This window comes from Trichosurus vulpecula, chromosome 7 (assembly GCF_011100635.1).
Source record: "Trichosurus vulpecula isolate mTriVul1 chromosome 7, mTriVul1.pri, whole genome shotgun sequence".
NCBI lineage: Eukaryota > Metazoa > Chordata > Mammalia > Diprotodontia > Phalangeridae > Trichosurus > Trichosurus vulpecula.
The window spans coordinates 112,982,448-113,005,605 of NC_050579.1; the positions used below are offsets into that span (position 1 = coordinate 112,982,448).

A 23,158-nucleotide genomic window follows, 5' to 3' on the forward strand; every position below is an offset into this window, starting at 1 on the left:
AGGCCTGTCATATGAAGTAAAAGTTAGAACTGTTTTGTTTGACCCCAAAGGGTAGAACCAGGAACACTACTTGGAAGTGGCGAAAGGTCAATTTAGGCTAGAAGTCAAACAAAGTTTCTTAACAAATTTCCTAAATGGTTCAAAAATAGATTAGGCTGCCTTGACAGGTAGATTTCTCCTTCTTGGAAATATTCAAGCAATGGTTGGTCAACCATTTGTCAGGTATGTTATAGTGGGGAATGCCTTCTGAAAGCATTGGAACAGATGCTAGGCCCTTCCAATTCTCAAATTCTACGGTTCTGGCAGAGAAGTCAGGAGAGGTAAAGGTTTTTTTTTTGTTTTTTGGTCAGGTCAGTTTCTGACACGTTGAATTCGAGGAGGGTCAATGAATATGTTTAGCCAATGGCTGAAATTCCAGAAATTGTGCTCAGGGGAAATTTTGGGGTGGAGATAGAGGATTAGGCCTCTTTTAAAAAAATATTTATTATTATCCCCATTTTAATGGTGAGGAAACTTAAGTTTCAGAAAATGTCCTTGGGGTACATTGCAAGAAAAGCAAGCAAGAAAGAAAGAATCTGGAAGCCTTGTCTTCTGACTCCAAGGTCAGCACTCTTCTCACCATCTATCTCATGCTGGCTTAGTCCAGAGGAGATGATAATAGTGAACAGTTATGTATTGCTTACTATGGGCCAGACACTGTGTTAAGTGCTTTACAAATATGATTGCATTCGATCCTCATGGCTGTTACTGACCTCATTTTACAGATGAAGAAACTGAGGCAAATACAGATTAGGTGACTTTCCCAGAGAAAGACAAAAAAGTGAGACTGGTTTCAATGAAATCATATTCATCAAATATTTGCATTAATCTCTGATTAGTGACTTTCTAGACTTTTTCAAATATAATTAATAAGAAACACTGAAAAATTTCCCCTTGGATTCTCTCTTGTCACTCTCTTTGCCCAACTGCTGTCTTTTTCCTGGTAACACCTAAAATATCAAACATCTCAATCTGTGACACTCAATATCAGCGCTTCCCACCAAAATGGTCCCATTTCAGTGTAACAGGAGAGAAAGGAACAGAAATAGAAAAAACAAAACAAGGCAGGGTAGGTCTTAAAAAACATAACCACTCTCTGCCACTACATCTGATGATTACACCTAGGATGCTAAAAGGCAGGAATTTCTGAACAGTAAAGAAAATTCCATTAGAATTTTGTTCTCTTTCTTGCCATGTTATTAAAAGCTCCTCTTTGAATGAGTGTGGTTTCCTTAATAAGGAAGACAATTTTCTTCTTAAACACCTATCTATGATCCTATCTGGCTTCATTTTTCCATTTGCAGAGTGTACCAAACAATCTCAAGAAGTGTAGGATTATATTGTCATTCCATCTTGCTGATGTGATCTTATCGAGGTTAAAGCTCCAGCTTTCCATGTCAGTATAATGTGTCTGTGACTTATTCACAAATAATATTCAGTCTTGTTTTCAATATTGCTTTTTGTTATCCTACTAAAGATGGGTTGGGGAGAGGATGTGGGGAACAAAGAAAGAAAAAATAAATGAGAAGATTCAGTGATGTTCAACACTTACAGGAGCATGATGGAAAGGTACTGTGGATTTGTTCCATGACATCTGTCAGATCTGTGCTGGTATTCTGAGGAGGGACCAACAGGTCATCTGCACCTATGATAACCAGGTGAGCAATGAATTTAATACAAGAGAAAAAAGGATACACGTTGTGAAACCAATCTCTAATCAGCCTTCCAGTTAGACCTGACTCGGGTAGAAATCATATTCATCAAATATTTGAATTAATCTCTGATTAGTGACTTTCTAAATTTTTCAAATACAATTAATAAGAAACACTGAAAAATTTCCCCTTGGATTCTTTCTTGTCACTCTCTTTGCCCAACTGCTGTCTTTTTCCTGGTAACACCTAAAATACCAACTTCTCAACCTGTGATACTCAGTATCAGTGCTTCCCACCAAGATAGTCCCATTTCAATGTAACAGGAGAGAAAGGAACAGGAATAGAAAAAAACAAAACAAGACAGGATAGGTCCTAAAAAACACAACCACTTTCTGCCGGTGCATCTGATGATTACACCTAGGATGCTAAAAGGCAGGAATTTCTAAATAGTAAAGAAAATTCCATTAGAATTTTGTTCTCTTCATTGCTGTATTACTAAAAGCCCCTCTTTGAAGGAGTGTGGTTTCCTTAATATAACATATATTAAGGAAGACAATTTTCTTCTTAAAAATCTATTATTCTATCTGGCTTCTATTTGCCTTTTGCAGAGTGTACTAAACAATCTCAAGAAGTGTAGGATTACATTGTCATTCCATCTTGGTGATGTGATCTTATCGAGGTTAAAGCTCCAGTTTTCTACATCAATATAATGTGTGACTTATTCACAAATAATATTCAGTCTTGTTTTCAATATTGTTTTTTGTTGTCTTATTAAATGGGAGAGAGAGAGGGAGGATGGGAACAAAGAAAGGAAAAGTAAATGAGAAGGTTCAATGATATTCAACACTTACAGGAGCATGATGGAAAGGTACTGTGGATTTGTTCCATGACATCTGTCAGATCTGTGCTGGTATTCTGAGGAGGGACCAACAAGTCATCTGCACCTATGATAACCAGGTGAGCAATGGATTTAATACAGAGAAAAAGGGATAACACACATTGTGAAACCAATCTCTATTCAGCCTTCCAGTTAGACCTGACTTAGGTAGAAAACACTAGATCTCTGTGAGGGTTTACCGTTAAGACATTTCTCATCGAGAACTGGCAGTCTTTGGAGATAAAATGAGAATTTACAGATTTCAGTAGAAATCTGGTAAAAAAAAATTTGTGTGAATGTTTAGCAAATGTAGAAATTTTGCTACATGGAATTGAGCATCAGGAGAGAATGAAAATTAACTGGAGGAGGAAAAAACAAGCACATTATTAATTTTGTTCATTCCCTTTAGGAGTCTCAAATTGATTATTTTACTTACTTTGAAATACCTTCTCATGTGTGAAGATTATTCTACTTCTTTTTCTCTTTTCTTAACTTTTCTACCTCCTTTCATCCCCTGCTTGTATTTTCTGTATAAGCCCATTCTGTGAGGCATTTGGTATTCTTTTTTTTTTTTAAAGTGTTTAAAATAATAAAGTTCTTTCATTAGCTCTTCTTTAATGTAAAAAACCCAATAAAATAAGTAGGTGATTTTAAGCACTGGTTAATGTCTTTCCTACTACATTATATGGCTATTATTAATACTCCGGATATGGGTAAATCTTGAATTCTATTAGCCTTTAAGTGTGATACCTTTTGGGAGGTAGGGATTGCCTTTTTCTATACAAAGATGACATTCCTGAGCAGACACAAGCAGTCATGATTTACAATGTTATTCTAAAGCTGGGAATAGGTCATTCATTCAGACTTCCTTCCTTACTCTGAGCCAAGACTAATGGCACATATTGCTGACACGGTGGCCTCGGATGGCTCAAGATGGACTCTCTGGCAAGTTCTAACTGGCTTGTCAAGGGAACAAACCCACAACCTGGCCGGTATTTTGACTACACTTGCACCAACTAATTGGCCACAGGCAGGCATGGAGAAAAAGGCCTAGTGAGTATATCAACCACAGAGTATGAGGCGCAAGTACAGATGCGTCTCTATTTCTCCTATACTATTTATTATGCTTCTATGAACGTGTGGAAATATTACATTTTAGAAGGAAAATCAATAGATGTTTACTTATCATAGAGCCATAAATCAAGGCATCACAGATCTAGAGCTGGAAGGGCCCTCAGAGGCTACCTAGTCCAACCACCTCGTGTTATAGATTAAGAAACTGGGGCCTAGAAATAGTTATATAATAACAAGAATAATAAAATGAGGATGATGATTAATAGCTAGCACACATATAGTATCCAGTATGTGCCAGGCACTGGGCTAAGTGCTTTACAAACATTATCTCGTTTGAGCCACACAACAACCCTGGGAGGGAGGTTGAGAAACCTGAGGTAAACAGAGGTTAAGTGACTTGCCTAAGGTCATACTGCTAGTAAGTATCAGAGGCCGGATTTGAACTCAGGTTTTTCTTATTGTAGGTTGGCACTCTATCCACTGTGTGGCCTAGCCAATAAATTACTAGCTCAGCCACAAACGTTTACCATCAATCTTATACATCCATGTTAGTTTTTTTTTTCCTCAAGCAATTGCTTAAGGCAAAAAAGTCCATTCTTTCAGAATGTTAAAGAGTTAAAAAACAAAATAAGTGATTATTTTGTCCTCATTGAGAAAGGGAACAAACTTTGAAATACTGACAGAAATTCAGGGTGGATGCTCAAAGGAAATTCGCTGCATGCTACGAGCAAGCCTACAACACTCTGTCATAATCAGCATCCTACTTTTTCTGCATTAAATTACATGAGATTTCTGTTTACTTAGAATATACAAAACATCTCTTACCTAAAGTCTCCAATATGTACCAACTACGTTAAAGCATCATTATCCATATGTCATCCACTCCTCAACCACCCCCACCCCACCTTTTGGAGGAGCTGTGATAACACCAACCTGTTGTATGCAATTGAGAACTGTTATCTTGGTCCAGTGTTGAATGTTGTGAAGAGGATGAAGAGGTGCCTCCATTGATCTTGGCATCTGATTCAGGCTACAGTAGAATCCAAAACACCACCCGTGATTTAGAGAATAAAGTAATATAACTTAAAAAAAAATAAATCTCATCGCTTAGAAATTTTAAAATAAATGGCTACAAACCTCAGCCCTGATTTTTGAAACTCATTTTTACAGAGCTAAATTCACCTGCAACAACCTAATACTTAGGATCACAGAATCATTTCTTTTTCCTGTGTGTGTTTTTTTTAATCAGTCTATCTCAGCCTTCTTTAGTCTCAACAGTGCGCACAATACTGTCTTGTTCACCAAACAGGCAGCATATTGGTAGAGAAGGACCATGTGGTTCTTTTGTATCCCATGTGTATATAAGTGTACAAAAGTCTTCTAATAGTAACTCAAACTTAGACAGCCATTCTCCTTTTCATAGAGCACTTTTCTCACAAGTCTTTGAGACAAGTACCGTAAGCATTATTTTATAGACCATGAATCTGAAGATTTGCCCAAGGTAATGTGATGAGTATCAAAGCCAGAACTCAAACCAGATCTCACAGCATATTGGAGTCAGAGAATGTGGACTGAAATACTGGTTCTACTACTTGCTGTTTGGTCTTGAGCACATTGATTCACCTCTGGGGTTTTGGTTGCCTTATCTGGAAAATAGGGTGTGAGGTTGGGGGTGGGGTTGAGGGAGGCATGCTTAAGGTCAAGGTTTTAGTTTAGGACTGGGAAGCCTTTTTGTGCTGCATCATCACCATTATCATTATCACTATCACTGCAGCTAGCATTCAAATAGCCCCTACTATGTGCCTGCCTCGGGCAGCTAGGTGGTGCAGTCAACAGAGTGCCATGCCATGACCTAAGTTCCAATCCAGCTTCAGAACTTACAGGCTATGTGACCCTGGGCAAGTTAATTAACCCTGTTTGCCTCAGTTTCCTCATCTGTAAAATGAGCTGGCAAAGGAAATGGTAAACTACTCCAGTATCTTTGCCAAGAAAACACCAAAAGGGGCCACAAAGAATTGGATACAACGGAAATGACTCAAAAATAACCACAACAATATTCCATGAACTGTGCTAAGAGTTCTGCATATATGATCCCATTCAATCTTTTCAACAACCCTAGGAGATAGGTGTTAATATTATCTCTACTTTACACTTAAGCACATGATAGTGATAATAACAACAGCTAACATTTACCTAGCACAGGTGTCATACTGAGTGCTTTACAATTATTATTTCATTTGATCCTTACAACAGCCCTGGGAGGTAGGTGCTTTCTCTATTTTACAAATAAGGAAACTGAAGCAGAGGTAAAGTGATTTGCCCAGGGTCACACAACTAAGTGTCTGCGGTGGGATCTGAACTCAGTGCTTACTCACTCATCAAGGTCCAGTGCTCTAACCCCTGTACTACCTAGCTGCCCCAAGGATTTGCAAATTTCCTCCTAGAATTACAAGATTTCCTCATTTGCCAGCAACAAATGAATGAGCCATACAAACTCCCTTCTCATCATTATTCTTTCAGGAACAATATAGAAATAGTCAATGTTTCCTCTGTTGAATACACTACGCATGAATTCATTTAGTGAAAGAGATCTCAAAGGCATTTTAAATACATTTTTGAAAATCAAAGTAAAATTGTTTTATGGAGACAAGGACTCTGTATCTTTTGGGGGCCGGGAGGCTGCATGCCATACCTGTTCAAGCAGCTGTCGGAGTCGCTGAAGCTGAGACTCCAGCTGTTTATTGTGATCTTCCAAAATCTGCATTCTGGCCTCCAGCCGACCTTTGTGCTCCCTGAGGAGCTTTGCTTCTGCTATGAGCTCTGAGTCTTCAGCAGTGTGATGAGGAGGTACACTGGAATCTGGAGGTGAACTGGGGGGGCTCAGTGTTGATCGATGGTGCTGTTCCTTTAACCGGTCATATTCCAATTGTAGGATCCTAACAGGGAAAGATAAAAAGGAATTCCATTTGGTACCCATATACATTAGTTATCTTATCACCTGCCTCCTAATTCTACAAATCTTTTCAATTAAATATGCCTTTGGGTGCCAAAGAGCTCATGCCAAGATAGCCTGGCTTACATTTGAATTGAATAAGAACCATGGAACACAAGTGATGCTGTCAGAAAACCATCTTGTTCTGTATTCAGCTTCATAATTTCACCTAAAAATGGTGCCATAAACAACAGTCAACTTCCCAGTATGACTCTTCTCTAGAAAATCAATTTCACTGACTAACACTAATTTCTTGTTTAGTGAACAAGAACAGAAAAAGGGCATCAGGTTCATGATTTAAGTCCAAGGTATTGAAAGGTGGGCTTTGTTTTGTTTTGTTTTGTTTTAAACGCCTTCCTACTGGGAAGATTGATCCTCTGCGAGGCATACCCACCTTTGTTCTTCCTCCAAGTTGGCAATGGTCTGCTCCAGTTCTGCCCTTTCTTTTCTTTCCACTGATTTCAAGATCTGCGTTGGACTCTGAAGTTGACTCACAGGGGGATCTCCTCCCAGTGCCTGACAATACCGGAGGATGAGGGAATGCTCATCCCCTCTAGGGTAACAAAAGCAACAAAAGCAGAAGCTTGTGTAAGTGTGTTTGTTGGCTGTAAAGATTAAACAGGAATGATCAGTCTGACAGCTTTGCCAAGTTTGCCTTGAAGTCTAACTTCCCCTATAATTCTCCTTTGAAGGGCTAAGAACAAATTCACAAAGCAGGAAGTGTACATGTACTAAACATATCTATATTTTCTGGCTCATTTTATTCTAGCAGACACGGCTTACAAATTCAAAATGAACAGATGATCTGTTTTATATACAGATGAGAAAAAAAAACTCTTTTAGAGTATGCAGCTCTAAACAATTACAGTAAGATAATGGATGCTGTTACACCTAAAAGGGAACAAAAAGATGATTTTTGAAAGGATAAAATATGGTGGACTGAGAAAAGGCTGATTTTGAAATAGTATTTTTATTTCAAAACTTAGAGGATGATATCTTTTGCAGGTTTTTTTTTAAAGTTTGGGGATTGGTGTTTACATTTTTAATTTGAGTTTAAAATTACACTGTTCAATTCACTATGAGAAGGCCTCAATTAAGCAAGGTTTTACTTCCCAGGTTAAAATTACTTAGAAGTCATAGGGAGCTAGTGAATATTATTGAAATTAGCAACATAGGAAGTTAATGATTTTAATTTATCTTTCTTATCTAATCATTTTAAGTTCTTTTTCTTTTCCAATTTCCAGCTAAAGGCTTAAACACCTTTATCAGGGGCAACAATTCTTTTTTATCTATGCTATGTTCTCTTCCCACAAGGCTATATGTTCCTTAGTGGATCAGGAAGAAATCAGGAAGAAGATAACTTTGGAGAAGGAGGGGATGATTATGATGATGATGGTGGTAATGTTGATGTAGTCCTTTAGGAGGTAGGTGTTCCTAGTATTAGAGATGAAGAAAGTCTTTGTGAGGTTAAACAACTTGTCCCTAGCCACAGTTAAAGTGTCTTGGGCAGTGTCATGGAACCCAGCTTGCTTGATGACAGGTCTAGCACATTATCATACTGCCAGTGAGGAAAGAAAAGATGGTGAGGAGGAAGGAGACCAAGAAGGGATGAACCACAACACAGTAGAAGTAAAGAGGACTGATTAAACCTAGACAAAAATTTGCAAAGTACAAAGTAATAATATTTAATTCTGCACTGAAATAGAAGTCCTCCCTGCCCCCTCAATTCTTTCTTTGAATAATTAGAGCAAACAAGAAATTCTTCTTGAGAGGATCTGAGCAAATTTTCATCACTTTACATTGAAAAGAAAAGCAAAGACAATTTCTTTTCCTTATTAAAAGGAGGGTTCAATGTAGATTGGAAATTGACCTTGGTTTAAAATAAAAAACATCAATGAAACTTAAAAAGAACAAAGATAAGCACATTGTGCTGTCACTTATAAATAAAAAAAAAAACCTACAGAGGTGAGTAGCTGAAATTCCAAAAGAATCATTTAATATATTTGTTTTGGCTTTAATACTTGTATAAGCCTCTGTCAAGCCAATAAAATTGACTGAATCAATTAATTTTTTTTTAAAGAAGATAAAGGATTTTGCAACTGGGTCTGGGGTGAGGAGATGAAGGTAGGAATTTAAGATCAAATGGTGCCTGAGGATTGCAGAAAAATCACTGCTGCTCTGAAACCCCAAAAAGTTCAGAAGAAAAATGGCCATATATTTCTATACCATAAAACTTTACTAATTTAGACAAATTCGAGGCAGGCCAATCTAAAGAAGTAAAAACAATGAGTTAAGAGAATTTTTAAAAGAGATATAACTATTCCTTTCAAGTGCACACATAATTCAAACTGCTAAGGAAAACACTGGTAAGCAGAGGATCTTCAGACCCTTATAGAAAATATAATAGTCTATTTGTAATCAGCACATTCATTATATATAAATGGATGTCAATAAAGTTATTTGAAAGCAGTGGATTCTTGCTTAGTAGTTTGCACAACAAGCCCTTTCTTCATAGATGATAGGAATGTAAATTCCAGCTCTGTTCTGGTTGAATGAAAAACAAACAAACCAAAACCAACCACACACATTTATCATGCTATACCTTCTACTAAGGCTTAAGAACAAAATGGGTTTTTCCAAATTGGTTCTATCTAACCAGACAACAAAATCTATTAAAATATTACACTTTGGTGATTTCTAAAATTATATATGTACACACACACACACACACACATTTTTCTTATACATGTGTGCTCAATTAAAGGTCCTCAGAAATCAATGATTAATTTAACATGAATTTTATTACATAAAATACTAAATTTGAGCAATATTTATGATTTATAGAATGAATGAAACAAAAATAGTGGAAAATAGGTGCATATTTGTCAGAATATGTTTGCTGAGAGGGATAGCTTGCTAGGTTATGCTTTCTTAATATCCAATGTGTCAAAATAGATAGAAGGACCTCAGGATGTTAAGTAGGTCTTCTGGGCAGGATTTACAGGAAGACATGAGTAAAAGTTGCTGGGCAAACATACACACATTTCCATTTGTATTGTTCAAGGTAGAGGGCTAGAGATCCACCAGAGGATAGGAATATATTTGGAATATGGAGTTCTTTGGACACATAATAATGCTAATGTTAATGGTATTTTTGAAAACCCCAAAGAGTTCGTGTTTTAAGTTTCTATTGACTTAGAAGTCATTCACTCCACTGTCCCAATGCATAAGTACTCAAATATTTAAAAGGATGTGGGATTTTATGGATTCCAAATGTTTCCTTGAGCCTACTCATTGCCTGATTCTGACCACGTGTTATCTCTGTCATCCCATAAGGTCACCATAGTAGGGTTTACACAATATGCTGAAGGTCTTTCTTGCTTTCTCCCAACCCCAGGAGAGGACTAGAAGAGCACTAGGTCTGTGACCACTCATCATCCCTGACCCTCGTGCCACATGATTGGCCCATCTTCTTTTCCTGTCACATATTTCTCTAATGATATCTTTTATTCCTCCTGTTCTTTGAAGTTACTGACTGGTATTATATTGCAACATGCTCATACTCAATAGACACCTTTCCACTGACCTCTTTGTGATATTCATTTTCAGTTCTTTGAAGACTTGTGTTCTGTATCTCAGAGTCATACACCACTTTCAATTGGACATTGGTATCTAAAAAGTGGTCTTTTATTTCTACAAGAAGCTTGCGGTCATTAAAGGAGCTCTGTAACTTCCTGAAGGCAATCAGCCCATGTTAAATTCTGGGCTGGATTCATCACCTTGTCTCAGGAATACACGCTGATGGACAAGCTCCATTGCAACAACTGTGGATTGCAACCCCATATGGAGCTGTGAAAAATTTGGCAACAGCAAAAGGTTTCTGAATGCACAATGACCAAAAATTGATTAAAAATCAAATGTGTAATGAAGCCGAGATGTTTCTGGCAGCACTTGCACATGTTGCATCATGCAACTTCACAGCAGACTTGGTTTTGAACACAAAGGGCAGGCCATGCACTGTCAACAAATGTTGCCAAAATGCACAATGGGGTCTCGAGTGGAAAAAGTTTAAGAAGCCTTGCTCTATAGGACATTCTTATACCTGCATGTCAATCGGGGAAATAAATATTCTTCATCTACTTGGTCTATCTTATGTGGATGATCAGGGTTGATTCTTGAACTATTATGGATATTGTCACGTACATGGATATGGATATTTCAGAAGGATATTTTCAGGACTTGATGTAAACAGCGTAATATTATATGTACACAAGTATATTAGAGAACCTGACTGTTCACAGGGAACCTTCTTTGGGAGTGGATGCTGCTCTGGAACTCCATTTCTGTGACAAATAACTTTGGTAAGCATACCTCTTCCTGTTTTATGCATGTCTTAGCTAATATTTATGGTCAGATGGTTGTTCAATTGGATTATTTCTGTTACATGTTTCAAGGAATCTTGAATGCTGTATATATGATATATGAGAGAAGCCTCCTATGATGTATGTTGGGAGAAAGACTTTAAGGAATATTTGGCTCTGTTGAATCACATGCTTTTTCATAACCAAACAAGCACTGTGAAATGTCAAATTCTTTGCATCTTTTAGTCAATTGTGAACACCTGCTACTTTCATTGAGGATGCCCTTGGTTTGTGAATATACAAGAGTCTCTCGAAGATTTTGTACAGATGGGAAAATAGACTGGAAATTTTTGAGGTTCTTTTGATCACCTTTTTTAGGTATTAATAAGGTTGGATAATTTTGCCATACATTTTGCATTTCTTCTTTCAGATACCATGCGAATCAGTCTTTTAATGATCTTATAATTGTGTTGTCTCCCATGGATTTCCTCTATGTACTTGGTCCAGTAAGGTGGTTTTTCCAGTCTTTGTTCTTTCAGTGCCATCTCTGCCTCCCCTAAAAGTACACCTGAGACTTTGATGTCAGAATCCAAATGAGGGGGTGCTATTGTCACTTGTGATGAAAATAGTTTGCTATAAAAATGTTTACAGATCTCTTCCATTTATCTTCTTTGTTGCCCTCATCTTCTTTGCATCCTCTTAAATGCTCTCAGGATGACTTCACTTTCTAATCAAACATAGAAACTGGTTTTACCCTCCATGGATGTTCTCTGCTTTACAAGGTGATACTGCTCAATAATCATCCATCATTCTTCTTAATAAGATGTGAAAGATAAGTTTATGCTTTAAATCATTGGCTGTCACCTTTCTTTTCTGGCAAGAAAGTAAAATGTTTGCTGACTAAGGTGCTTTTTAGGTCTCCTTGCTAAGGCAACTGATTTAGATTGGTTAAATTTCTGTATAAAATTATTATAGCTGGTAATTGATATAATTTCTGCTATCAATTTCCCAGTTTTCATCATCAATATTCTTTAATTTCTTTAACTGGCTCAAGATTAAACTGTTTCAATTGTGGGTCACATCTTTTCCCTCACAATTATTCTTTCTTCTATTTTTTTTATTAAGTCTAATGCTTGGTCTGAGAAGCTGGTAGACTGACTATATACAGATAGATGATTCAGGATAAAGGAAAGAAAGAATATAGAGCCTTACAGACTACAGAGAAACCTCAAGATTTTCTTTACACCATGGATATTTTTTCAATGAAAAGAATCAATAGGTTTTAGATACGGTAAACAACAAATAATATAACAAAAATGAACTATATTATATTTTCACAAACAGGAAAAGACATATTATTGGTGAATGAGTTATACAGTATAAATTGATGCTATACTATTTTAAATTAGTCTTGTAACTAAATGCTAGTAGGAAGTTCCTATATGTTTAATGTCATATCACTGGGATTCTAAAAAATGTAAACAGTTACTAGGTGGAATGTTATGTTCAAAGCTCAGAGTATATATCAACTTATATTGCTCTCAAACAGTTCACTGTCAGTAAAAGAGATTTTAGGAATAGCTGTCAGCCTTATGACTTCTTTATAAGCTCCAACCTCAAAGAGCACTTAAGTTGCAAGTTCTTCCAAGCAAATGAAGAGAAACTATATAACTGCAATTCGAATCTTTTATGGTCATGTGTCATGCTCAAGAGCTTTAATTAATGAAGATGATTTTTGGGGGGTACATGGGATGGGGCAGTAAAGACCTAAAAAAAAAGACTGTCTAAAATCAAGTAATGGGGAAGGGTAGTAGAAAATTTAAAAAATTATCTTTCTTATATAAATATCCCTCATTCTAACAACAATAAAGCTTCTCCAGTTCTTAGTGGGTAAGAGGAGCTTGCAGTATAGAAGAGGTATGTCCAAATTAACTATGTATGTGGGACATGAGTTATTAAAGGGCAGGAAATTTGGAGAAAATACAAGTCTAAGTTGTTACAGGAATGCACATACAATCACTTGATGACATTTCTTAAGTTAATTGGGCCAAATGAAAAAGAGCAGACAAGTGGAATGAGTCCACCTTTTATTTTAACTGAAATAACCTGATTTCTTTAGGCAGAAATGTTGACAAATGTAAGGTATTTCATTTAGCATAAATGGCATATCAAATAAATAAATGTAGGCAATTTATCCCATTATGGCTCAAAAGCATAAAATTTATGCAGACTTTTTTTTCAAGCAACCTCACTTATCTACTTTGATTGGGATCAAAATTCAGAGCCACAATCAATGAAGATTACTTCAGACAGCCATAATCAAATGAAATAGCCTTTCCCAGCAGCTCTAATTACATGATTTACTTACGCAATTCCTATGGTGGAACTGCCTTCTGCGAGAATGGAACCAACAGTTCTTTCCAACTGAGCCAGTCTGAAAAGTAAGAATGAGGACATTAAAAACAGGGTTAAGAAAATTATGCTCATTTTACTTGGACACATTCACTGATTAGAGTGGTTCTTATTACCTACAATAAAAGGCAAGACTTCAAAATTACTTGTAATTCACATAAAATAAATTTCTAATACTTGGCTGTTAAAATGGCATGACCGTAACACATTTTTAAAATGTTTAAGGATTCCCATAGTTGTATTGGACCAAAAGAGATAATGCATGTAAGGTGCTTTTCTTTTAACCCTAGAAGCTCTATGTAAGTGTCAATTCACCCTCTTTTAGAAGAGATCATAACCCCACAACCACATAACACACATATTCCTTACTCTTTTTGGAGTTAAATTCCCAGAAAATTGTACATGAGCTAAAGCATGTGAAAAAGCTGAGTAAAGTTCTAGGGAAAGTTTTGTGAAGGATGAGAAACAGAGTTGGATAATCATAGGTGTGAGCTGGGGTGTGATGAGAAGAAAATGGCAGTGATCCCTTAAGTCTCGGCAGCCCACATAGACCTGTATGACATGGACCTGTATGACGACAGGATAGCTGGGGCCTGAAAGTCCAGTGATATGGGTATGGAGATAACTGGGAAGATGCAGGTTGTGTTTGGATCATCTGACTTTGAACATGTGGTTAGTATACCATGAGTTCAAGATGTCTTGGCTTATCTGCTCTTCAACCTTAGAATTGCACAGTGGGTACTTTTAAGATTCCCATGACAAGAGAAAAGAGAAAGAAGATGGCCTTCATCTTCCCAATAAGATTTTGCCAGCAGAAGTGAATAACCCAGGGAATTACTAGGGCATCCAATACGTTTACCTGTAAAATGGTGATACTAACACCTTACAACTCTCTATAAATGCCAGCTATCTCAACAGAAACTGCAAAGGTATCTGGTGATATGAAATGCTTGCAAATGTTGATGTACCTGGGTATCTCATTGTACTTGGAAAAACACAGAAAGAACAAAAAGAAATACTACTGATGGTAACAGATGAGCTGGAAGATGCTGGTCTGAAGCTGTCAGTGCTTCAGGGCACCTACTTAGTGTGTGGCTGATATAGGGCCAGAGCACAGAGGGAGCACATAGACCCCAAAAGATGGGAGTTTGTCACTAGGCCATATTTTGAAGAATTTTTTAATAGTAAAAGCTTTTTCTAGGATTTGGTGGCTACTACTGGATATTTGCAAAAGAATTATGCTATCAAGCCTCCCAATTATTTTTACCTGTAGGAGAAGTATAAAAAAGGACAACCTGACTTGAATCTTCTGGCACCATTTGGAGAGCATGAAGACAAGAAATGTAAACAGATTTGGTCATCTGCCTCACATACACACTGGTGTTGGCTTCTGTAGAGCTAAGTAAGTCTGCTATTTCTCTTTGTTCAGTGTGACCTTGGACAAGTCACTTAACTCTCTGGACTTGAATTTCCTCAACTATAAAATGAGGGAGTTGGACCAGACAACCTTATTATCATAGATCATAGAGAGACCAAGAGTGGTTTTATGCCAAGAGAGCAATGTTCACTGAAATATTTTGCACTGGCTAATATAGAACTTACTTACATTTAGTTATTACTCCTTAAAGAAACTGGAATTCTTGACATTTAACTGGACCATGAAATGGAGCTCAAGTCAAGTTTGACTTGACAACAATCCACGGAATTATATTTTAACAAGAATTAAGTTGAAGATAATCTGTGTTGTTACGCTAGCCAAGTAGGTGTTCAGTGTCCATTACAGATGCAAAATGTGAACATTCATTGGATGTTTGACCACAAAGGGCTGGTGTCAAATACCTAAATGATCCACTAGTAGTCAAGAATAAATATAACATCTGTGAAAGGTTTCGAGTGGATTTCTTTTTCTGGGAAATATGAAGAAATATTACCTCTGAACCTCTATATCTAATACATTGAATGACAGAATCAGGACTCAAAGAATGTCCTGCTTAGAATGACAATGTGAAACCAACAAGATACAAGTGAATAGAATTAAATGTAAAACACCCATGTAGGATAAAAAGGCCAATTACACAAATGCTGGAGGGGAAAGCCTAACAGTGAGTGGTTCAACTAAAAACAACAACAAAACAGGGGAGTGAGAGTTTGCTGGGCTGTACGCTGAATGGGTCAACAGGGTGACAACAGTGTGACATGACAGCCCCTCCCCACCGAAAGAGGAATTTTTGCCACCAACTATTCCAGTCTTCACATTTTATTCTCCTTCACATTTAGCCAAATTGAACTACCTTACAAAAGTCATTTGATTTGTTTGCCTTAGTTGTGTCAACAATTAAATGGGGGTAGTAATAGCACCTACCTCCCAGGTAGGCCCATCCATTATGTTAATGTGAGAATCAAATGAGATAATATTTATAAAGCATTTAGCAGAGTGCTTAGCACTTTGGAGGTGCTTGATAAATGCTCCTGACCTTCTCTTCCTCCCACTCAAACTTTTCCACCTCTGTGACTTTGCTTTACATTGTTCTCTGTGGCAATGATCCCATTTTCCCCCTTTTAGATCTTCTCTTTTCCCCTAAAGAGAAGCAGCAGAAAATCAACCTCTGGTCAGGAAGACCTGGGTTGAAGTCCCGCTCGGTGATCTTGGCCAAGCCTCTTAACCTCTTAGTGCCCCAGGCAACTGTCCTAAGAGTTTCAATTTCAAAGTAGGCTTTGATTTACCCAGGAAAAGGGAATTTCCTCAATGGGAGTTCCCCTACTCCAATAAAAGCACAGGTTCAGACCAGACCAGACCTTTAAAGTTCAGATATAAGATGTCCTTCCAAAAAAGATTAATCGGTTTCCACAATTAGTAATGATATTCCCTTCTCCTGAGACCTCACCAATTAATGAACATAATTATGAAACATTTCTGTATTATCATTATTTATATAGGTTATCATCTCTCACCACTAAAGCATGATCTCTGTGAAAGCGGGGGTGCTGTCTTATCTGATACGTCTGTAGCTATCCTGATATTTGACACAGAGTAGACATTTGTGAAATCCTAGCTGAATGGATAAAGGAATATATGTCACTAAAAGATGTAATTTAACAAAAAAGGGTTAAGTTATAGTCTTACTATATTCAAGCCTGTACTTTGATTGGGCTTTATCTGAAGTATTTACATGAGTTCAGTTCAGGGAAGAATATTTTAAAGCAGTAGATTTGACAGATTGTAGTGTATTCAGGGAGTAGGTGACAAGGATGTTCAGGGTGAGGAAAGTGTAGCAGATAAAGAATGTCTGAAGGACTTGGGGATGGTCAGTCTGAAGAAGAGAAGCTCTTTTGGGGGATGGGGATGGGAGAAGGTAATGGTGGCTGTGTCTAAATATTTGGAAACATTAAACTTACTTTGTGAAGCTCCAGGGAACAGAATTAGGGTAAATGAATTAGAGGCAGGCAGATTTGGATATAGTAAATGGATGGATTTTGTAACCACGTGAGTTTTCAAAAAGTGGAATGCATTGCTTTATATCGAATTCCTTATCACTGAAAGGATGTAAGCCAAAACGGGCTGATCACCTGTTGAAGATACTGGAGAGGAAATTTTTGCACTGAGCGGTGCATTAAGTCTAGATGACTTCTAAGTCTCCTTATAAATTGGAGATGTAATGATTCAATGACTTACCAAAAATTGAGGGGAGAAGCTTGCTTAGTATAGTGGAAAGAACACTGGCTCTGGGGTTGGAGGTCCTGGGTTCAAACACTTTCTCTGATGCTTTACTATCTCAGTGGCTGGGCAAGTCACTTAATTTCACTGATCCTTAATATTCTCATCTATAAAAGAACTAGATGATTGTACTAGATGTATGGTTTCTGAGGGTCCTTCCAGCTTTACATCTGGGTCCTATGAAGTGAACTACATAGAACATATACTTTTTCAAAAAAAATTTTTTTATAATGAACTAGAGCAGTAGTTTTTAATCTTTTCTGTCATAGATCCCTCTTTGGTAATCTGGTAAAGTCTGGAGACTACTTCTGAGAATAATGTTTTTAAATGCATGAAATAAAATACATAGGATTATAAAGGAAACCAATCATATTGAAATATTGTATATGTACGTATACACACACACACACACACACACACACATACATACATACATATATGAAAGAAAAACCAAGTACATGGACCCTAGATTAAGAACCTATACACTAAAGAATCAAGGATTCTCAATTAGAAAATCAAGTTTGTCTAACAATGAACTGTTTCTCATCAATATTTCCTTCTAGAATTATTGTGAGAGAAAAATAAGTATGAAAAGATTCATTTGCTATTTTTCCTTTACATTAGAAAAAAATCCAGTTTCCTTCACCCAATCCAACCAAATGTTACATTTTGTTTAAGGTATAACTCAAACCCATTTCTTAAGCCTTCCAGATGGATCATATATGATGTTATTGAGTTGTTTCAGTCATGTCTGACTCTTTGTGACCCCATTTTGGGGTTTTCTTGGCACACATACTGGAGTGGATTGCCATTTTCCTTCTCTAAGCTCATTTTACAGATGAGGAAAACAGAAGCAAATAGGGTTAAAGTGACTTGCCCAGGGTCACATGGCTAGTAAGCGCTTGAGGCTGGTTCCAAGTCCAGTGCTTGTTTCACTGAGCCACCTAGCTGCCCATGGATAATATGTAGGTTTCTGTCAAATGATTTTGAGCTCAAGGTGAAATCTTGAATACCTTATATATTAAATAGCTTTGCATAAGAAAAATTAAAGAATCATAAACTGTTAGATCTGAAGAGGGCCTTGTAGCTCATTAGACCAGCCCTTTCATTTCACAACAATGACATGGAGGAGCAGAAGTCAAGTGACTTGCCTAAGGTTATATGTAGTCAATGGTAAGGCCTAAAAAACAAGTCTTCTATCTTTCAAAGCCTAGCATTAATCATGAAATCTAGTATAGCACAACTTTCTCGAGCTCTGTGCTTATGAACTATTAGAGCATAGACAAAGTTCATAGTCACATCAATAGCTGTCTTACCTTAAGGTTTAGTCTGACCCCAGATTGCATACTCCTAATCCTAGGAGTTTTTGGAACCTAGCCCCAGGTGACAGAGGAAGTGCAAATTCTTCTCAATCCTCCCCTACCTCTCTTTCTGGGCGCAGTAACCAAAGCAAAAGTACCACTGCTTCTGGAGCAGAGGCATGTCGAATGTGTGTCTGATACATCAATTCATTATCCCTCAACTTGGCAGGTCAGCACACCCTTCCCTGGCCCCAACTCCCCTATCCATGTTGTCTTTTACATTTCTGTAAGAATGTAAGTACCTCAAGGGCAAGGACTACTTCTCTTTTTGCTTCCTGTTTCCCCAGTACTTGGCAAAGCAGCTGGCACTTAGTAAGCACTTAATAAATGCTTTTTCATCCAGTCATAACCCCATGGAATGTTCATAATCCTGTTTTAGGGATGCAGACCTGGCATCCCCAACTTCCTCTAGAATTCTGTTATGGACCCTAATATTCTACCAACACTTACGTGGCTAATATATACAACCAAGTATTTAACCCTCCTCGAAGGTACTTAAATTTTCCATCTGTGCTACCTCGTGGAGCAGAATGAATTGTATAAAATGCATGACCAATCTTCTGTGTGAAGTTGTACTTGTTTCCTAAATGTTTTAAGGCACCTACCACTGAGCTTCACATGTCTTCATGGAAAGTTCTTCCGTTAATCACAAGTTAGTAGGTTAAAAAGCCAGTTTGCTCTCCACTAAAGAGCAGTTCCTTCTTACTGCATGAGGAAGTGAAGAATAATAGCATGATGCATTAGAAAAAGTTCTGTATGTACAGTGAGGTGAGATCTGAGTCCCAATCCTGCCTGCCTCTAATATATACTATTTGTGGGATTGCAGAAAAAGATTGGGGGAGATAATACCCCAAATAATTCATAGGTTATGGGAATACAGTATTAAACCCTTAGGCAGCATTGTAATAAGGATCAAATGAGATAATATGTAAAGCCCCTTGTAAATTTTAAAGTGCCAAATAAATGAAAGCTAGTATTAACTGTAATTCTTTCATTAAGACACATGGAATCCCTCCTCTGCCCATTTTAACACCTTCCTTTATTATATGTGTACATATACACACACGTGCACATACATACATACACACAAGATCCCAAAAGTCAAAAAGTGCAATTTTATGCTTTAAGTTTCAATAGCTTAAAACTGGTCTAATTCACTTGGGACACACTGCATAGATGTATGTTATGTATATAACATTTATTATGTGCCAGCATTTATATATAGGATAATTGAATTAAGATAGGACATCATATTGGAGAAAAGAAAAATGGTCTCAGTTACTTGAGTAATGACTAAAACAATCCAGTTATACTATGCTGGATATCATTCGAGGTAAGTAAATAAGGGGGCAGCCAGGTGCATAATGGACAGATCATTGTGCCTACAGTCAGGAAGACCTAAGTTCAAATCCAGCCTCAGACACTTATTAGTTGTGTGACCCTATGCAAGTCACTTAACCCTGTTTGCCTCAGTTTCCTCATCTATTTTTAAAATGAGCTGGAGAAGGAAATGGCAAACCACTCCAGTATCTTTGCCAAGAAAACCCCAAATAGGGTCATAAAGGGTCATTCACTCCTGAAAAGACTAAACACTTAAATAAGGAGGCCCTAGAAATTCTTGATGAGAACAGCTTTAACCTTATTTTCATTACTGGTTAGCCTAAAGCACGCAGTGAAGCCCTAGCCCAGAGACTTCTCCAATAGGCAATAGTAGTTTTATGGTAAGGCTCTCAAAACTTTTTATTTAGGAAGTTTAGAAGATGTGAACCGGGCCATCCTGGGGAAATAGGGTATCCCCACCTCTTCTCTCCCTGCCCCGCCCTGGTCATAGATGAGCAAAGCTGTGAGCAAAGCCACAGCAATAGAAGGACAATGTTCTGTAAGTTGTGTCAAAACCCAGATTAATTGAGACTGGAGATGAATGCTAAGGAGAAGGACATTTATAGCTATAATGGGTCAAAAGAATGGAAAAGAATGCTAGTGATGCTGGATGGTATAAGAACAAGGTCAAGTAATTAGCATCAGACATGTGATTTCACAGAGGACTGAGAGAATTGGCAGACGTAATTGCCGAATTGTCAGTTATTTTCAAAAGACCATGTAAAATAGGAGAGGTGCTATAGGGCTGGAAGAAGGCAAATGTCCCCATTTTCAAAAAAAAGAAAAAGGAAGAGAGTAAAGTCTGTAAATTACAGAGCAGTGAGCTTGACTTCAATTACAGATTATAACCAGGAGCCAAGTCACTTCATCAAGAATAGGTCATGCCAGACTAACCTCATTTTCGTTTCTAACAGGGTTTCTTGAATGGTGGATCAATGTAATACCATAAAATTGGCCGAGATTTCAGCTCAGTATTTGGTAATTCACCAATTAATGGAGAAGCATTTATTAGGCACCTACCATGTGCCAGGTGCTATGCTAGGCACCAGGAATACAAAAATGAAAGTGACAGTCGACGCCCTCAAGGAAGCCACATTCTAATGAGGAGACAACATAGGTAGATAGATAGATAGGTAGATAGATACATAGATAGACAGACAGACAGACAGATCTATAGATATAGGAGCTAGAGCCAGGGAAGGATGTGCTGGTCTGGTAAGTTGGGAGATAGTTAATTGATGTATCAGACACGCATTTGACATGCCTCTATTCCAGAAACTGTGGTATTTTTGCTTTGATTACTGCTCCAAGAGAAAGGGGGAGGGAGGATTGATAGGATATATAGTTCTATATAGTTCTATAGGTATCTATATCTATATAGATAGATATATCTAGATCTATCTATCTATCTAGATGGATATAGTTCTATCTATATAGATAAAGATCTATCTATCCATCATATCTAGCTATCTAGCTATCTATAAACATATAAAAGAAGGTACAAAACCCAACCGAGGCAGATACAAAGCAATCTTGTGAGGGAGCTGGGGAACAGGGAAAGGACTTATGCAGAATGTAGCACTTGAGTCACAAAGAATAGTGGACATTTCCAAGATGCAAAGGGCAGGAAATAGAATTCTGGACATGAGGGACAGCCAATGCAAAGGCAGAGGTAGGAATTGAGGGTCATGTGTACAAAATGGCTTAATGGACATCAAAGCTAGACCACAGAGCACAGGGAGGGGAGTAGTGAGTAGTAAGGCTGGGAAAGCAGTATTGTGGCCAGGTTGTGAAAAACCTTTAAGTACCAAACAGACAAGTCTCTGTTTGATCCTAGAGGCAAAAGAGACCAACTACAATTTGAGTAGAGGGGTGACATGGTCAGATCTATGCTTTAAGAAAATAACTATGTAAGCTGAGTGGAGTATGGATTGAAGGAAAAGACTTGAGGCAGAGAGAACTGGAATATGACAATAGATCTGGAAAGAGATCATGGGGTAACTTAGTGGATGTGCTAGTGATGAGGAGGAGACATATGGAAGAGGTGTGATGGAGACAGAAATAAGATGGGACAACTGATAGACATGGGGGTAATGACAGTATATATAGTCAAGGCTGTGAACCTAGAAGCCTGCAAGTGGTACCATTTGCAGATATAGAGAAGTTCAAAACAAGTCATGAGATCATGGGTTCTGTTTTGGATGTTTGGATGGCTTGGTTTGAGGTGTCTAAAGGAGATTCAGTTCGAAATATCCAAAAGGCAGTTAGTTGGCAATTTGGGACCAGAACCTGGGAGACAGCCTACTGCTAGAACACAGACCTTGGAGGTATCTTCATAGAGATGAAAATTAATTCCTAGGAGATGATGGTCACCAAGTGAATGGGTGTACATAGGAAAGGGAAGAAGACCCAGAACAGTGCCCTGGGGCATATCTACAATTAGTGATAGGCTAAGGAAACCAATTGGGAAGGAGAGAGATTAAGAGAGAAGGAAATAAATATTTAGGTAATACCAACTGTGTGTTAAGCACTGTGCTAACTAATTTATAAATATCTCATTTGATCCTCAAAACAACCCTGTAAGGTAGGCGCTGTTATTATCCCCATTTTACAGTTGAAGAGACAGAGGCAGTCAGAGGTTAAGTGACTTGTCTAGGGTCACATGGTCAATAAGTATCTGAGGTCAAATTAGAACTCATGTCTTTCTGACTCTAGGCTCAGGGCTCTATACACTATGCCACCTAGTTAACAATGACCAAAACCCAGAGAGAGGCCAGTATCCAAGAGGAATATTGGTCAGCAACATCAAATACTACAGAGGGGACAAAAAGGGTGGCGATTGAGAAAATGCCATTAGATTTAATAAGAAATCATTAGAAACAGTTTCAGTTAACTGATGATTTTAGAAGCCAGATTGTAAAGGACTTAGAAAAGAGTAAAAAGAGAAGTAGAGGCATTGAGTTTAGACAAATTTTTAAAGGAGTTTGGCTGAGAAAAGAAGAAATAAAAGGATAACAGCTAGCAGGTAAGGTAGGATCTTGTGTAGGTTTTTTTTTTTTAATGAGAGGGAAGATTTGAGTGTGTTTGTAGAGAGCAGGGAAGGATTAACGGGGGAGAGGGAAAGGGAGGTGAGTAAGGGGGGAGGAAGAAAACACAGAGACAGAGAGAGAGAAAGAATGAATATGACAGTAAAGGTTAGAAAAGATAGGCAAGGATAAGATTAGGTAGAAAGGTACAGGCTTTGGCAGAAGGGTCACCTCTTCAACAGACAATGGAGAATAGGGGAAAAGAGTAG

The 23,158-nt window shown here is 37.7% G+C and overlaps 1 protein-coding gene across 2 annotated transcripts in view; it reads right to left on the bottom strand.

Annotated features, from left to right (window-relative positions):
* Window positions 1–23,158, bottom strand: part of UTRN (utrophin) — a 467,326-nt gene that overhangs the window by 13,340 nt on the left and 430,828 nt on the right. For both annotated transcript variants that reach the window (XM_036766848.1, XM_036766849.1), the window contains 6 exons: window positions 13,364–13,429; window positions 7,029–7,187; window positions 6,335–6,578; window positions 4,576–4,672; window positions 2,543–2,635; window positions 1,592–1,684 (listed from right to left, as the gene is read on the bottom strand). In XM_036766848.1, coding sequence (XP_036622743.1) covers window positions 1,592–1,684; window positions 2,543–2,635; window positions 4,576–4,672; window positions 6,335–6,578; window positions 7,029–7,187; window positions 13,364–13,429 — 752 coding nt within the window. The remainder of the gene's footprint in view (window positions 1–1,591; window positions 1,685–2,542; window positions 2,636–4,575; window positions 4,673–6,334; window positions 6,579–7,028; window positions 7,188–13,363; window positions 13,430–23,158) is intronic.